Genomic DNA, 18,487 nt, shown 5'->3' with positions numbered 1-18,487 from the left:
ATACAGTACCAGTTAAAAGTTTGGACACACCTACTCATTCAAGGGTTTTTCTTTATTTTTTACTATTTTCTACATTGTAGAATAATAGCGAAGACATCAAAATGATGAAATAACACATATGAAATCATGTAGTGACCGAAAAATATTTCAGATTTTGAACTCTTCAAAGTTACCACACTTTGCCTTGATGGCAGCTTTGCACACTCTTGGCATTCTCTCAACCAGCTTCATGATTAATGCTTTTCCATCCGTCTTGAAGGAGTTCCGACATATGTTGAGCACTTGTTGGCTGCTTTTCCTTCACTCTGCGGACCAACTCATCCCAAACCACCAATTGGGTTGAGGTCGGGCGATTGTGGAGGCCAGGACATCTGATGCAACATATCGAGACATCAGAGACAAGTTAAAACTTGATAGTAAATTAGTCTTCCAAATGGACAATTACCCCAAGCAGACCCATTTGTCATCAAGCTTTAACTTCCTCTGATGTCTTGAGATGTTGCTTCAATATATCCACATAACTTTCCTCCTCATAATGCCATCTATTTTGTGAAGTGCACCAGTCCCTCCTGCAGCAAAGCACCCCCACAACATGATGCTGCCACCCCCGTGCTTCACTGTTGGGATGGTGTTCTTCGGCTTGAAAGCATCCCCCTTTTCCTCCAAACATAACAATGGTCATTATGGCCAAACAGTTCTATTTTTGTTTCATCAGACCGGAGGATATTTATTCAAAAAGTATGATCTTTGTCCCCATGTGCAGTTATAAACCGTAGTCTGGCTTTTTTTTTTATGGCGGTTTTGGAGCAGTGGCTTCTTGCTGAGCGGCCTTTCAGGTTATGTCGATATAGGACTCGTTTTACTGTGGATATAGATAATTTTGTACCCGTTTCCTCCAGCATCTTCACAAGGTCATTTGCTGTTGTTCTGGGATTGATTTGCACTTTTCACACGAAAGTACGTTCATCTCTAGGAGAAGGAATGGGTCTTCTTCCTGAGCGGTATGAGAGCTGCATGGTCCCATGGTGTTTATACTTGCATACTATTGTTTGTACAGATGAACGTGGTACCTTCAGGCATTTGGAAATTGCTCCCAAGGATGAACCAGACTTGTGGAGGTCTACAAACTGGGTTTGAAGGTAGGCCTTCAAATGATGTCAATTAGCCTATCAGAAGCTTCTAAAGCCATGACATAATTTTCTGGAATTTTCCAAGCTGTTTAAAGGCACATTCAACTTAGTGTATGTAAACTTCTGACCCACTGTAATTGTGATACAGTGAAATAATCTGTCTGTAAACAATTGTTGGAAAAATTACTTGTGTCATGCACAAAGTAGATGTCCTAACCAACTTGCCAAAACTATAGTTTGTTAAACAAGAAATTTGTGGAGTGGTTGAAAAACAAGTTTTATTGACTCCATCCTAAGTGAATGTAAACTTCCAACTTCAACTATATGTGTGTGTGTATATATGTGTGTGTGTGTGTGTGTGTGTGTGTGTGTGTGTGTGTGTGTGTGTGTGTGTGTGTGTGTGTGTGTGTGTGTGTGTGTGTGTATACAGTGGGGAGAACGAGTATTTGATACACTGCCGATTTTGCAGGTTTTCCTACTTACAAAGCATGTAGAGGTCTGTAATTTTTTATCATAGGTACACTTTAACCGTGAGAGACGGAATCTAAAACAAAAATCCAGAAAATCACATTGTATGATTTTTAAGTAATTAATTTGCATGCTTTGTAAGTAGAAAAACCTGCAAAATCGGCAGTGTATCAAATACTTGTTCTCCCCACTGTATGTGTGTGTCCAAACTTTTGACTGGAGAGATATCATGCGGCTGTGATGCAACTTAGAAATAGCCCCAAAACTCGCCACACGCGACCAATACATGTTCACCCGTATCCCAATTTGTCTAGAAAATCGCAAACATAGCAACACTGCCCTGAACTGGTTCCAACCCCTGACTTTAAGCATACTGAAGTGTGTAGGGGCGGAGCTTATGATTGACAGACACTGCTCCTCCCACCTCTATGACTGTGCACTCCTCGTAATGAAAAGCTCAACTTTCAAATTGAAGAGACACATTTGAGTCATTTAACAGATGCTCTTGTCCAGTGGTGGAAAAAGTAGACAATTGTCATACTTGAGTAAAAGTAAAGATACCTTAATAGAAAATGACTCAAGTAAAAGTGAGTCACCCAGTAAAATGCTACTTGAGTAAAAGTCTGAAAGTATTTGGTTTTAAAAATACTTGTAATTAAATATACTTGTAACTAAGAGTACATGTTATTGCAAAAATATACTACAGTATCAAATGTAAAAGTAAAAGTATAAATCATTTCAAATTGATTATATTAAGGGAACCAGACGGCACAATTGTTTGAATGTTCTTTTATGGATAGCCAGGGGCACAATCCGAAACTCATTTTCTCATTTACAAACAAAGCATTTGTGTTTAAAGAGTCCGCCAGATGAGAGGCAGTAGGGATGACCAGAGATTTTCTGTTGTTGAGTGTGTGAATTGGACCATTTTCCTGTCCTGCTAAGCATTCCAAATATATTGAGTACTTTTGAGTGTCAGGAAAAAATGTATGGGGTAAAAAGTATGTTGTTTTCTTTAGGAATGTAGTGAAGTAAAAGTTGTCCAAAATATAAATAGTAAAGTACAGATACCCCAAAAACGACTTAAGTAGTACTCTAAAGTACTTTTACATAAGTGCTTTACACCACTGCTCTTATTCAGAGCGTCTTATGGTGCTATTGTCACGTTAAGAAAAACTGGGAGCTCGGAAATATCTGACTTCCGAGCTTTCAAGACAACTGGCAACTTAGGAAAAAATAGTTTTTTAAAGCATTGAAGTCGGAGTTTCCGAGTTCCCAATTGTTTTCAATGCAGCATTACAGTTGAGAGCGCATACATTTTTTTCGTAGCCTACATGAAGACGTTAACGCCTGAATATAAACCCCGTCGCTCGAATGTGATATGCGCAGCCACATAAACACTGGCATTATTAGCCTAGGCCTACTCAAGCAATGCGAAATGTTATTGGTGACATACACGTGTTTAGCAGATGTTATTCGAGGTGTGTTTATGTTATTTGTATTAACTACACAACCCATTACTGGCACCGACTCTTTATTATACGACGTGTGAATTATATAGTCGAAAATAGAATACAATTTTTTTTATCGCCTGCTCCAATTCGTGGTTAGGCACGCGGAACCTTTCTCATCGATTCAGGTGGCACATCGGATGAAATTTCTCTGCGCACTCACTCAGCAAGCGCCGCATTTTTGCAAACATGGCAGCACAGGTGAGTCGGCATATGCATTTGTAAAAAATAATTAGCAATGTCCTCCCCTCTTCTTGAGACCGTAAACTATAGCAGTGTTACATTTATTATGCGAATATGTTAGACTTCTTCGCTTTCTCAGATATTGCCCTGAACAGGATGATAGTGTTGGGAAGTTATATGAATGAAGCTAGCTAGCTACCGTTAGCTAGCTAACGTGCAACCGTAAGCGTGCTAGCAAACGGTATTGTACCTTTTTAGGAGTCGACATAGGAAAAGTGTACTAATTTAATGTGTTATTGCTGCAAAGTTGACTACCAGCTTGAGATGCAATGTAATGTTTACAGTTGGCTTAGCAAAGCTAATGTTAGTTATCATTGAATGGCCAGCGGTTTACGGTTTGGGTGAACTTTGTTGTCCTATCACTATGACAACCAATTGATCGACTGAACATATCTAGTTAAGCTCATCGTTTCTATACTTCTCAGCGTTAGTTTACTTGCCCAAACTTACCTCAATAATCAGAACTCAAACGTTATCACAATGAAACAGATGGCGACGACGAAGGTTCCAGAAGTCCGTGACATCACCAGGATTGAGAGAATCGGTAAGGGCCACGAAGTAACAACGTTAGTAAATTGAACTCTGCTAAGTCCAGAGATGTTTTGCCTTGTATTTAGACAAGTATCTAAATCATTAACTCAATATTTCACTGTTTTTCCACCTCTTACCTGATGTGACTACATTTTTTTATTCCCCCTTTAGGAGCTCATTCTCACATCCGTGGGCTTGGGTTGGATGATGCCTTGGAACCTCGTCAGGTAAACAACCAACAATCATAATCGGCCTTTCTCAAACTACTGTGACAACACTCAGACACTGGGCCCATGTTTTGTTGTCCCCCTTACATCATCTGACCTGCTTCTCATTCTCTTCCTTCTCTCTTCTCTCCCCCCTCCAGGTGTCCCAGGGGATGGTTGGCCAGCTGGCGTCCCGTCGTGCAGCTGGTCTCATCCTGGAGATGATTAAAGATGGCCACATCGCTGGCAGGGCTGTCCTGATTGCTGGCCAACCTGGCACTGGGAAAACTGCCATCGCTATGGGTATGGCTCATATTATTATGTTAAAGACGCACTATGCAGAAATCACAATGCTGTTTCCTGGTTGCTAAAATTCTAATAATAGTTATCTTAATTTCAGTTTGTGACTAAACAAGCAAGTGAAGTGTAGAGAATAATTGTACTATCTAAACCACTGAAATATATTTTCGTACCCCAAAAAAATTGTATTTTCAGCTGTTTTGAAGCTGGTGTACAAAACTGAAAGTAAAAGACGCAAAAACATTAGAATGTGAAGCATAGAAATAGTGCACATAGAAAATATACTGCTCAAAAAAATAAAGGGAACACTAAAATAAGACATCCTAGATCTGAATTAATTAAATTATTATTAAATACTTTTTTCTTTACATAGTTGAATGTGCTGACAACAAAATCACACAAATTATCAATGCAAATCAAATTTATCAACCCATGGCGGTCTGGCTTTGGAGTCACACTCAAAATTAAAGTGGAAAACCACACTACAGGCTGATCCAACTTTGATGTAATGTCCTTAAAACAAGTCAAAATGAGGCTCAGTAGTGTGTGTGTGGCCTCCCTACAACGCCTGGGCATGCTCCTGATGAGGTGGCAGATGGCCTTCTGAGGGATCTCCCAGACCTGGACTAAAGCATCCGCCAACTCCTGGACAGTCTGTGGTGCAATGTGGCGTTGGTGGATGGAGGGAGACATGATGTCCCAGATGTGCTCAATTGGATTCAGGTCTGGGGAACGGGCGGGCCAGTCCATAGCATCAATGCCTTCCTCTTGCAGGAACTGCTGACACACTCCAGCCACATGAGGTCTAGCATTGTTTTGCATTAGGGGGAACCCAGGGCCAACCGCACCAGTATATGGTCTCACAAGGGGTCTGAGGATCTCATCTCGGTACCTAATGGCAGTCAGGCTACCTCTGGCGAGCACATGGAGGGCTGTGCGGACCCCAAAGAAATGCCACCCCACACCATGACTGACCCACCGCCAAACCGGTCATGCTGGAGGATGTTGCAGGCAGCAGAACGTTCTCCGGAGCATTCAAAAGTGACCAAAATATCAGCCAGGAAGCATAGGAACTGAGAAGTGGTCTGTGGTCACCACCTGCAGAACCACTCCTTTATTGGGGGTGTCTTGCTAATTGCCTATAATTTCCACCTGTTGTCTATTCCATTTGCACAACAGCATGTGAAATTTATTGTCAATCAGTGTTGCTTCCTAAGTGGACAGTTTGACTTGGAGTTACATTGTGTTGTTTAAATGTTCCCTTTATTTTTTTGAGCATTGTATATTCCGCAGGCCTCCCGAATGGCGCAGCGGTCTAAGGTGTCACTACAGACCCATGTTCGATCCCAGGCTGTGTCGCAGCCAGCTGCTACCGGGAGACCCATGAGGCGGCGCACAATTGGCCTAACGTCGTCCGGGATTAGGGGAGGTTTTGGCCGTCCTGGATGTCGTTGTCCCATCGCAATCTAGCGACTCCTTGTGGTGGGCCGGGTGCATGCAAGCGGTCTTCGGTTGCCAGGTGTTTCCTCCGACACATTGGTGCGGCTGGCTTCCCGGTTAAGCAAGCAGTGTGTCAAGTAGCAATGCAGCTTGGCACATTGCTACTTGGCCCATTGTAACTACCAATTCTATATCAAGAAAAAGGCCTACCTTCAAACTCACTGCCTCTGCTTGACATGGGAAAATCAAAAGAAATCAGCCAAGACCCCAGAAAAAAATTGTAGACCTCCACAAGTCTGGTTCATCCTTGGGAGCTATTTCCAAACGCCTGAAGGTACCAAGTTCGTCTGTACAATCAATAGTACGCAAGTATAAACACCATGGGACCATGCAGCCTCATACCACTCAGGAAGGAGGCGTGTTCTGTCTCCTAGAGATGAACGTACTTTCTTGCGAAAAGTGCAAATCAATCCGAGAACAACCACAAAGGACCGTGTGAAGATGCTGGAGGAAACGGGTACAAAAGTATCTATATCCACAGTTTAACAAGTCCCAAATCAACATAACATGAAAGGCCGCTCAGCAATGGAGAAGCCATTGCTCAAAAACCGCCATCAAAACAGCCAGACTACGGTTTGCAACTGCACATGGGAACAAAGATGGTGAATTGTCCTCTGGTCTGGTGAAACAAAAATATAACTTTGGCCATAATGACCATAGTTATGTTTGGAGGAAAAAGGGGAAGGCTTGCAAGCCGAAGAACACCCATCCCAACCTTGAAGCACGGGGGTGGCAGCATCATGTTGTGTTGGTGCTTTGCTGCAGGAGGGACTGGTGCACTTCACGAAATAGATGGCATCATGAGGGTAGAAAATTATGTGTATATATTGAAGCAACATCTCAAGACAACAGTCAGGAAGTTAAAGCTTGGTCGAAAATGGGTCTTCCAAATGGACAATAACCCCAAGCATACTTCCAAAGTTGTGGCTTAAGGACAACAAAGTCAAGGTATTGAAGTGGCCATCGCAAAGCCCTGACCTAAATCCTATAGAAAATGTGTGGGCAGAACTGAAAAAGGGCGTGCGAGCAAGGAGGCCTTCAAACCTGACTCAGGTACACCAGCTCTGTCAGGAGGAATGCGACAAAATTCCCCCAACTTATTGTGGGAAGCTTGTGGAAGGCTACCTGAAACCCTTGACCCACGTTAAACAATTTAATGGCAGTGCTAACAAATACTAATTGAGTGTATGTAAACTTCTGACCCAATGGGAATGTGATGAAAGAAATCAAATCTGAAATAAATCATTCTCTCTACTATTATTCTGACATTTCACATTAGAATAAAGTGGTGATCCTAACTGACCTAAGACATGGACTTTTTACTAGGATTAAATGTCAGGAATTGTGAAACAGAGTAAATGTATTTGGCTAAGGTGTATGTAAACCTCTGACTTCAACTGTGTGTTTTTGTGTGTGCTGCTCGAGTAAAACATATACAATCTCGGTTTACCAACAACCTATCCAAACAATCGACCAGTCGTCTAATTGGGGGCAGCCCCATTGCAGTTTTAAATCTCTCTTGATTACAGCTGTCTGATTTGATGTTTTCTCCATCAACTTATTCTGTTCCTGGTTTTCTTTCTCATCATTCTAATGACTGTTTTTTTTCTGTTTCATTAATGGGACTTGCGAAAGAGAAAGTCCCCACTTTAAATATTTTAATTATCATTTCTGACTTTACTGTTATTCAGCACGCTACTATTAAACCGTTTAAGCTTTAAAACGTTTAGACTGGTATGTAAGTTAAGTTACTATTATTCAACTTTTTGATAACATAATTTTAAAACTTACATTTTTCTACCTAAAAAAAAAACTGCAACATTCATGGGATTTCTTCAACGTTCTAAAGATCTCATTGTTAAAAACACCCAGACAACCAACATTCTATTCACTGTATAAATTTTCTTTTTTTTTAAAGACAGTTTTTTACACATCAGCTACTTCCCAAGACGTTTGACAAACTTACTGGGTGTGGAATCTTAGTCTACTTCTCTGATTTTCACATCTAAAATCATAACAGAAATATCTTATACCGATCAAACGTTACAGCTGTTTTTGTAACTGCATTGACTACATTAAAGAAATCACTGTCATTTTGACCACTTTCCCGACTAGTTAGAGCCCATTATATAGAGCGTTAAATCTTAGTCTGCTTTTCAAATTTTAAATCAGAACACTTCTTCCACTACCACAAATCATTTTAAAAAGCTAACTCAAGTCCCAACATTTTTCTTCATGGTGAGTTAAGCATCATCAAAATAGATTTGATGGAAATTATTTGGATTTACCTGTTTATTTGACTCTGTTGATGATGGTGATCCCTCTCTTGCCTGTCCAGGTATTGCCCAGTCCCTTGGCACAGACACCCCCTTCACAGCCATGGCCGGCAGTGAGATTTTCTCTCTGGAGATGAGCAAGACCGAGGCCCTCAGCCAGGCCTTCAGGAAAGCCATCGGAGTCCGGATCAAGTGAGTTCAAGCTTCTCAGTTTACTTTATTGGCCTAATTTGGGAGTTTGTCGTGTTTTAAGTTAACAATCAACATTTATATACCATAGTGTATGAGAACGAGGGAATGGAGTATACATTACTATTTCATTTTGGTATGTTTTTGTTCTCAAATTAATTGATATTCGTGGCGTGTGTGTTTGCAGAGAGGAGACTGAGATCATTGAAGGAGAAGTGGTGGAGATTCAGATTGACAGACCAGCCACTGGAACGGTGAGTTCTGACTCAGCCCCCCTCTCAGCTCTCTCTCTGTGCTCTGTCTCCCTATGTTTAGTGTGAGTCATACTCATAAGGTGTATATTGGAGAGATTTACTGATGGTCCAATTGAATTTGAGTCTGATTGTCTTCTAATAAGACTCTCAATCCTTTAGAGAGACAGATTGGTGATAAGAGAGAAATGGGTCTCTTAGTATTTAATTTAACAGCAGCAGCCTTATTATAGATGCGTATCACCGTGAAAGGATATTCATTTCAGGGAGTTGATAATATGATTTCTTGGAATATTTTTGACTACAGTGTTTCATGCGTTATTTAAACTTCAGTGTTCATTCGTTGCTCAATACATCACACAGCGGCAGAGTTTTTAGCACACTTGAGTTTAAAGTATCAAACTAAATGTTTTGTCACATATACCATCTTTCCCACTTCCCAGTACACTTTCTAACCTGTTGTTGCTGCTTGTAGGGTGCTAAAGTGGGTAAGCTGACCCTGAAGACTACAGAGATGGAGACTATCTATGACCTGGGCAGTAAGATGATCGAGAGCCTCAGTAAAGAACGAGTTCAGGCAGGGTGAGTTCTTCTAAAGTGTAGTACACACATCATCCACTAAGGGCTGTAAGTACACACTCATCACTGAGACATAACAAATAAAACAGCATTAGTTATTGGACAGGTCCGGGTAGACCCTCCCGGTTTTGGTCGGTTTTCCTTCACTTGATGCCTAATGAACACGATAAAGATCTTTATTCTGCACACTGTGGTATTATGACTTTGTTGAATTCATTCATTCAGCTCTATAAATCCAAAGACTTGACCTAATGTGCTGATCTCCCACTCTTTCCCAGGGATGTAATCACCATTGATAAAGCCACAGGGAAGATTAGCAAGCTGGGCCGCTCCTTCACCAGAGCCAGAGACTACGATGCTATGGGAGCACAGGTACACATTGGTCCTAGACACTTGTGTTTACAGTGGCGCAATACAACTGAACATTGAATCAAGCTCCACTGCGTTATAGTCAGCAGCACTGTTACCATGACTTTCTCTGCGTTAAATTGAATTTACGATTGCCTAGGATTCATGTTTTAATTATGGCTTCTGTGAGAGAGAAAAAATCTACTGTTTGCGTTGTGCTCCTCCAGACACAGTTTGTCCAGTGTCCTGAGGGGGAGCTACAGAAGAGGAAGGAGGTGGTGCACACAGTGTCCCTCCATGAGATAGATGTCATAAACAGCCGTACACAGGGGTTCCTGGCCCTGTTCTCTGGTGATACCGGAGAGATCAAGTCTGAGGTCCGCGAACAGATTAATGCAAAGGTGTCTGAGTGGAGGGAGGAGGGCAAGGCTGAGATCATCCCTGGGGTGAGTGTGTGTGTGTTTGGTGGTATCCAAGACAGACTAAGCCTAGTCATGGACTTAAAGCTTGCTCAATTCTCCATTGACAGTGTTTTTTTAGTCCAGGACTAGACTTAATCTATGCCTGGAAAACTGGCCTGAAATATTAAGTGTTTAATGTTCAATTCAAAGCCTTTCTTGAGTGAGTTCTTAATTTGTGTCATTCCAGGTGCTGTTCATCGACGAGGTGCACATGCTGGACATGGAGTGTTTCTCTTTCCTGAACCGAGCCCTGGAGAGTGACCTTTCACCTGTCCTCATCATGGCCACCAACAGAGGCATCACACGGTAATCTTCTACCCTACAGTCTTCGACTGCTCCCACTATCATCTGGGTGTGGATATGGGCCACAGAAAGAACATGTTGGTGACATGTTTAGAACCAACGTAAAGATAAAATATAATTTTGCCTGTAGTTTAAAGGGGCAATATGTGATTGGTTCATCCATTTTTAGAAGTTTAAATAATGATACTGTTTATACCATTTATTCTTGGAAGAATATAACTTAAGTCTAGCCTCATTAGTTTAGAACCCAAAATATATAAGCTTGTTTTACTCCACAGTTTGTGAACAATGGGTCAATCATAGATGATTTCAATCCATTTCTGACTGACACCCCTTTTGATTTGAATGAAACCTTCCATACATTTTTGCCCATTTCTGAAGTGGTCAGAAAGTTACTTTTTGGACCTGAATGCCAAAACATTCAGGAGTGCTCAAAGTTTACCCATTTTGCATACCCCACCCTACCATGAGACATCCATGTCTTCATCACTGAATAAGACAAACCGTCAGTATGATTTAATTGTAATGTTTTTGAACAGGGTAATCCGACTATTTTAGAATATCTTGAATTGTACTTTTTATTTTTTTTTAAACTTTTTTTTAACATCCATGATCTAAAAACGTTCGTTCATATACAGTTCCGGGGAAAAGTATTTGCCCCCTTGCAGATTTTTAAAATATTTTAGCATATTTTTTTTACAGTGACTGTTATCAGGTCTGATGGAGCCTCCCAAGTGGCGCAGACGTCTAAGGCACTGCAGTGTTAGAAGCGTCACTATAGATCCCATCGCGCTTTAGCAACTCCTTGTGGCGGGCCGGGTGCAATGCACACTAACTTTGGTCACTTTCCTCCAACACATTGGTGCGGCTGGCTTCCGGGTTAAGCGAGCAGTGTGTCAAGAATCAGTGCGGCTTGGCAGGGTTGTGTTTCGGAGGAAGCATGGCTCTCGACCTTCGCCTCTCCCGAGTCTGTACAGGAGTTGCAGCGATGGGACAAGACTGTAACTACCAATTGTATATCACGGGGAAAAGGGGTACAAATTTAAATTAAATAATTCTGATGCAGAGCAGAATTCATGGTTCCTTCAATGATGGAAAGTTTTCCAGAGGTAGCAAAGCATCTCCAAACCATGAGGTTGTTACTGTAGAATTTAATGTTTGGTTTTCTCGAGACATAACGGGGCCCATGTCGTCCAGTTCTACCACAGGCAAATATGTATGGAAGGTTTTCTTCAAATCAATAGGGATGTTGTCAGAAAGTGATTGAATTCATATAGAACGACCTCGGTGAAATTATAAACAAACACTGTATAGCCTCAAACATGGTTAACTATGATATCATGGATGGTCCTTGAATCGATAGCCCTGTCTATGAATTTGAGATTGATTCCATTTCTCCAGGCTCGTCCCCCAGCTGTTTACTGAAACAGAGGTGGGGTGGTGAACGCTTTATTGTTTGGACTGCAGATTGTCCGTTTAAAGTAGTGCTTCTCAAGAACTTTCCTTGGCCTCAAACCGTATGTGTGGTAAATACTTTCTCTAACCCCTCTGTTCTGTCAGTATCCGAGGCACCAACTACCAGAGTCCCCATGGTATCCCTATAGATCTACTGGACCGCCTCCTCATCATTGCTACCTCCCCCTACACTGAGAAAGAGACACGGCAGATCCTCAAGATCCGGTAAAAATCACCCCTCTAACACTCCAAGCCAGTGCTTTAGCAAGCAAACAAGCTGCACCATGACTTACATGATTTAAGTTTGCAGACAGTCTGCAAAGTGATTGAAACTTATGTTCAAGGCTGATTCCGGATGAAAACCTATTCCCATATTGGACTGAAACACCGTTTCTATTCTGTGTCCCTGTCCAGGTGTGAGGAGGAGGATGTGGAGCTGAGTGAGGAGGCTCACACTGTACTGACACGTATCGGCCAGGAGACATCGCTGCGTTACGCCATCCAGCTTATCAGCACCGCAGGCCTGGTGTGTCGCAAGCGCAGGGTGAGTCTCAGCCAATTCATTCATATACACACTTACCTAGTGATGCACGGGGTGAGCCAAGCCTCTCACATCCATACACACACTGATGTAAGAATTACTCTGAATTCTCTCTGCATTCCAAACAGTCACATAGTATGCATTCTCATGTTTGTTTCTCCTTATATATCCTTATTTTACCTGCTTCATTGTTTAATGCAGTTCATATTCATTCAAGTATACTTCATTTATTGAAAGACAGAACTAGCAGATAGCTGGGCAGGGCACCCCTAGTCTCCTTGATTACTGCTTTCTTGCTGTGGAACAATTTCTATGTTGATGCTGGGAGTTGCCAGTGTGTGATAATGTTTGTGCTTCTCTCTCAGGGAACAGAGGTGCAGGTGGAGGACATTAAGAGGGTCTACTCTCTCTTCCTGGACGAGTCCAGATCCTCACAGTACATGAAGGAGTACCAAGATTCATTCCTTTTCAATGAAACAACACGTGAGTCTGCTGTTCATCTGTCTGTTTGTCATAGAGCAGTGTTTCTTAATCCTGGTCCTGGGGACCCAAAGGGGTGCACATTTGTTTTTGCTCTAGCACTACACACCTGATTCCACTTAGACCCACTTCCAAAGCTGATGAAGTTCCTGTATTGTGTGAGGTGGACATTTGGATTCTTAAAGCAACTTTGATAGAAGTTGTCAACTTACAGTGAAAACATTTGACAAGGTCATAAAATGCTACTACGTGAACAGATGCCTAACCTACATCTATGGGAAATGCACCTCATAGATGTACTTTTAGGGCAGGTGTAATGGGTCATCTTACTGTATCTCTTTTTGATTTTCAGAACCTACAATGGACACCTCTTAATTGATACGGACTGCAGATAATTTTTATAGCACGTTCTCCTGTGAAGTTCTTCTGTTTTTTGTTTTGTTGCCATACTCCATTTCTCTGATACTGTGTTGACTTAGCTTTGTCTTTAAATGCCGTTTATTGTTTCATTGAGTTAAAATGTACATGAAACCTACTTTTTGATTAAATGTTGTTTTTCCTCGTAGATTTTATATAATTGCCTAAAATGTAGTGTTGTCATGCATTGATTTACAACGCTTAACTTCATGAAACAAAGGCAATGTAGATGTTGGCAATGTTCTTTTAAAGAGGTGAGTAAAATGTTTTTGATTTGAAAGAAATACATTTTCTCTGTCACAAAGACTTCAAGTGCTATGTACAATACATCCACCTTCTCCCTACTACAAAGCTAGCCTCATGGGGTACCCCTTTTGTTACGTCAGGATGTGGTGTGCTTTTTATTTTTTATTTAGAAATAAAATTAGTATCTCAAAGACCGAAGTTGGCACTGCCTCTTTCGTCTGTGCATCTGTACTGTAGATGGCAGTGAAGGACCATGTCTCATGTCCATCTCTGAAGCACAAGGGTCCTCTGTGGCTCGTTACAGGTTCTTCATTAGAGCTGGAAATTGCCGTGGACCTCACAATATATTATCACAGTACTTGGGTGCTGATACCAGTGGTGGAAAAAGTACCCAATTGTCATACTTCAGTAAAAGTAAAGATACGTTAATAGAGAATGACTCAAGTGAAAGTCACCCAGTAAAATACTACTTGAGTAAAAGTGTAAAAGTATTTGGCTTTTAAATATACTTAAGTATCAAAAGTAAATGTAATTCATAAAATGTACAAAAGTACTGGCTGATACAATACATATTGTGATTTGATATTCTGAACCTACTGCTCACTGTTTGCAGCAGAGAGATGAGAGCTCATGAGAAAATGTGTATCAGTCACAGAAATAAAAGTCCTGAAAAGGATGACACATGCTGAAGTTTTGGCACAGAAAGATCCGACTAGCGCTAGCTAATGCTACCTAGCACAAAAAAAATATATATCAATATGTCCTAATATAATATATTATGTTACTATCGATTTTGTTTTATCACTTCATTATAGGAAGTCTATCCTTTGATTCATGTGTTGGCATTTAATTATTGATTAATTACATTAAGTGGATGGAGGCGCAAAGCGCAAAGTAACTTCTGTGATATGAGAAAGATCATAACGGGCCAAGACTAGATAACATTCTAAAGGAAATTGCCTACCTTGAATTAAATCTGTACTATCTATGAAGTTAGTATTTACATTTAAGTCATTTAGCAGACGCTCTTATCCAGAGCGACTTACAAATTGGTGCATTCACCTTATGACATCCAGTGGAACAGTAGTGCATCTAAATCTTTTAAGGGGGGGGGTGAGAGGGATTACTTTATCCTATCCTAGGTATTCCTTAAAGAAGTGGGGTTTCAGGTGTCTCCGGAAGGTGGTGATTGACTCCGCTGTCCTGGCGTCGTGAGGGAGTTTGTTCCACCATTGGGGGGCCAGAGCAGCGAACAGTTTTGACTGGGCTGAGCGGGAACTGTACTGTAGTATTGAATCCATTAGTTCATGTAATCCAGTTTGTAAAGGTAAGACATGATCTTAGTATATAAGGTTTACCCATGCAGTTAAATTGACCCCCACTACCTTCAGAGATATTGTGGATTGATAGATGGACACAGGGATGCTTTAAGATAGTCCAACCGAGGATCATTTGGCTATTTTATTTAGACTTTTAGGACCCTTGCAGGTATCCCCAAAAAGTTTTTTTTAATGAAACATTGAATATGGCCTTAACACTATAAGCCTATAGAAATGCATTGAATGACAGATTCATAAATGGAAAAACGGTCAAAAAATAAAGAACTGTTTTGAAGTGTTTGTCCTATATCTAAAATAAGGTCATGATTTTTCTAATTTAACTGGAATTACTATCCGTTTACCTTTGGACGTGGAAATGCCCCATCCACTTCCATTCAATTTTCGGCCCGGTACCGGGTTACTTTCAAATGAGTCCCTTGACACTTGTACAGTAAAATCGTACAGCAAAATGGAGCCCACTCTTTCCATAGAAAACGCTACAGACATTTTTGTCAGAAGACCGATTTTCGGGATATCTCCTGGTCTGACTAACTACGCTGTGGAAGGCTGACATCGGTGGGTTGAGCCACCCTGCAAAAAAAAAACGTCTTTAGTTTAAACATGTTTTTTTTAATGGGGATTTTTTTTATGACGCTAATTAGATTTCCGCAGGGGCACGGACATCGAATATGGTGCCAGTGTGTTAAAAATAACCATGCGGAACAAAGGGCCATACTGCTTTGAACGGAAAGAGGAATTGGGTAAAAATGATACTCCTGGAGCCTACAAATTTATTGGGAGGGAGGGGGGCATACGGGAGACAGTGAAGGAAGGCATCTGACCGACAGGATGGCAGGGAGGGAGGCAGAGAGGCTGGTGAATGGGTGTGGGGGGGGTTTCAAGGATGAGGTAAGGGTAGGTCTTGAAGTGTGTAGTAAGCTATAGGGTTTCCCCAGTGTCACTGAGATAAGAGTACAACTCTAAATCAACCATTAACATTCCACAGTGAATGGCTCAGTCAGCACTAACATGAATGGTAATGATGGGAATTATTTACAGAGAGAGAGGGATCTCCTGGTCAGGACTCAGAATAAAGAACATCAGTAAGAAAATAGTACACAGATAAGAACATACTGAGTATACAAAACATTAATAACACCTGTTCTTTCCATGACATAAACTGCCCAGGTGTATCAAATGAAATGTAATTTGTCACATGCGCTGAGTACAGCAGGTGTAGGTAGACCTTACAGTCAAATCATGTCATCAAATCATGTGACACTTATTTGTCACATGTGCCGAATACAACAAGTGTAGACTTTACCGTGAAATGCTAACTTACAAGCTCTTAACCAACAGTGCAGTTCAAGAAGAATAAAATATTTACCAAGTAGACTAAAATAAAAAGTAATAATAAAAAGTAATAATAGGCCTCCCAGGTGGCGCAGTGGGGAAAAGGGGGTAAAAAAAAGTTATAATAACCATAACGAGGCTATACAGGGGGCACCGGCACTGAATCGGTGTGCAGGGGTACAGGCTAGTTGAGGTAATCTGTACATGTAGGTGGGGGCGAAGTGACTATGCATAGGCAACAAACAACCAGCGAGTAGCAGCAGTGTACAAAAGGGGGGCGATTATCCAGTGACAACTTTATGAATAGTTAAGCAGTCTTATGGCTTGGGGTAGAAGCTGTTGAGGAGTCTTTTGGTCCTAGACTTGCCGCTCCGGTACAATTTTATGGGCTTTCCTCTGACACTGCCTATTATATAGGTCCTGGATGGCAGGAAGCTTGGCTCCAGTGATGTACTGGGCCGTTTGCACTACCCTATGTAGCGCCTTACGCTCACATACTGAGCAGTTGCCATACCAGGCAGCGATGCAACCGGTCAGGATGCTCTCGATGGTGCAGCTGTAGAACCTTTTGAGGAACTGGGGACCCATGGCAAATCTTTTCAGTCTCCTGAGGGGGAAAAGGTTTTGTCATGCCCTCTTCACGACTGTCTTGGTGTGTTTGGACCATGTTAGTTTGTTGGTGATGTGGACACCAAGGAACTTGAAACTTGAAACCTGCTCAACTACAGCCAAGTCGATGTTAATTGAGGCCTGTTCGGCCCGCCTTGTCCTGTAGTCTACAATCGGCTCCTTCGTCTTGCTTACATTGAGGGAGAGGTTGTTGTCCTGGCACCACACTGCCAGTTCTCTGACCTCCTCCTCCCTATAGGCCGTCTCATCGTTGTTGGTGATCAGGCCTACCACTGTTGTGTCGTCAGCAAACTTGTTGGAGTCATGTTTGGCCACGCAGTCGTGGGTGAAGAGGGAGTACAGGAGGGGACTAAGTACACAACCCTGAGCGACCCCAGTGTTAAGGATCAGCGTGGCAGACATGTTGTTGCCTACTCTTACTACCTGGGGGTGGCCCATCAGGATGTCCAGGATCCAGTTGCAAAGGGAAGTGTTTAGTCCCAGATTCCTTAGCTTAGTGATCAGCTTCGTGGGCACTGTGGTGTTGAAAGCTGAGCTGTAGTCAATTAACAGCATTCTCACATAGGTGTTCCGTATGTGGGGGCGGCAGGGTAGCCTAGTGGTTAGAGCGTTGGACTAGTTCAAAAAAAGTTCAAACCCCCGAGCTGACAAGGTACAAATCTGTCGTTCTGCCCCTGAACAGGCAGTTAACCCGCTGTTCCTAGGCCGTCATTGAAAATAAGAATTTGTTCTTAACTGACTTGCCTGGTTAAATAAAGGTCAAATAAAAAAATGTCCAGATGAGAAAGGGCAGTGTGGAGTGCGATTGAGATTGCGTCATCTGTGGATCTGTTGGGGCGGTATGCAAATTGGAGAGGGTCTAGGATGTTGTTGATGTGAGCCATGACCAGCCTTTCAAAGCACTTCATGGCTACCGATGTGAGTGCCACGGGGTGGTAATCATTTAGGCACAGAGACTATGGTACTATGGTGGTCTGCTTGAAACATGTAGGGAGAAGTTGAAAATGTCAGTGAAGACACTTGATAGTTGGTCCACGCATGCTTTGAGTACACGTCCTTTAATCCATCTGGCCCAGTGGCTTTGTGAATGTTGTCCTGTTTGAAGGTTTTTTGTTCACATCGTCTACCGAGAGCGTTATCACACAGTCATCCAGAACAGCTGGTGCTCTCGTTCATGGTTCAGTGTTGCTTGCCTCGAAGCGAGCATAAAGGCATTTAGCTCGTCTGGTAGGCTCCCGTCACTGGGCAGCTCGCGTCTAGTTTTCCCTTTGTAGTCCGTAATAGTTCATCTGTGGATCTGTTGGGGCGGTATGCAAATTGGAGTGGGTCTAGGGTTTCTGGGATAATGGTGTTGATGTGAGCCAAGGCCAGCCTTTCAAAGCACTTCATGGCTACAGACATGAGTGCTACAAGTCGGTATTCATTTAGGCAGGTTACCTTAGTATTCTTTGGCACAGGGACTATGGTGGTCTGCTTGAAACATGTTGGTATTACAGACTCAGACAGAGAGAGGTTGAAAATGTCAGTGAAGACACTTGCCAGTTGGTCAGCGCATGCTCGGAGTACACGTCCTGGTAATCCATCTGGCCCGGCGGCCTTGTGAATGTTGACCTGTTTAAAGGTCTTACCCATATTGGCTGCGGAGAGCGTGATCACACAATCGTCCAGAACAGCTAATTGTCTCATGCATGTTTCAGTGTTACTTGCCACGAAGCGAGCACAGAAGTTATTTAGCTCGTCTGGAAGGCTT

The 18,487-nt window shown here is 42.1% G+C and overlaps 1 protein-coding gene across 1 annotated transcript; it reads left to right on the top strand.

Annotated features, from left to right (window-relative positions):
• Positions 1-3,223: 3,223 nt before the first annotated feature.
• Positions 3,224-13,633, top strand: ruvbl2 (RuvB-like AAA ATPase 2). The gene is made up of 14 exons (XM_029670038.2): positions 3,224-3,310; positions 3,842-3,896; positions 4,055-4,110; positions 4,251-4,392; positions 8,228-8,357; positions 8,542-8,608; positions 9,081-9,187; positions 9,463-9,556; positions 9,760-9,978; positions 10,181-10,299; positions 11,857-11,976; positions 12,166-12,295; positions 12,658-12,775; positions 13,125-13,633. The coding sequence occupies exons 1-14, from the start codon at positions 3,299-3,301 to the stop codon at positions 13,145-13,147; spliced, it is 1,392 nt and encodes a 463-aa protein (XP_029525898.1). The 5' UTR covers positions 3,224-3,298; the 3' UTR covers positions 13,148-13,633.
• Positions 13,634-18,487: the final 4,854 nt, after the last annotated feature.

This window comes from Oncorhynchus nerka, linkage group LG10 (assembly GCF_034236695.1).
Source record: "Oncorhynchus nerka isolate Pitt River linkage group LG10, Oner_Uvic_2.0, whole genome shotgun sequence".
NCBI classification, from domain to species: domain Eukaryota; kingdom Metazoa; phylum Chordata; class Actinopteri; order Salmoniformes; family Salmonidae; genus Oncorhynchus; species Oncorhynchus nerka.
The sequence above is the reverse complement of the archived record's forward strand: the minus strand, read 5'-3'. Positions and strand labels throughout refer to the sequence as shown.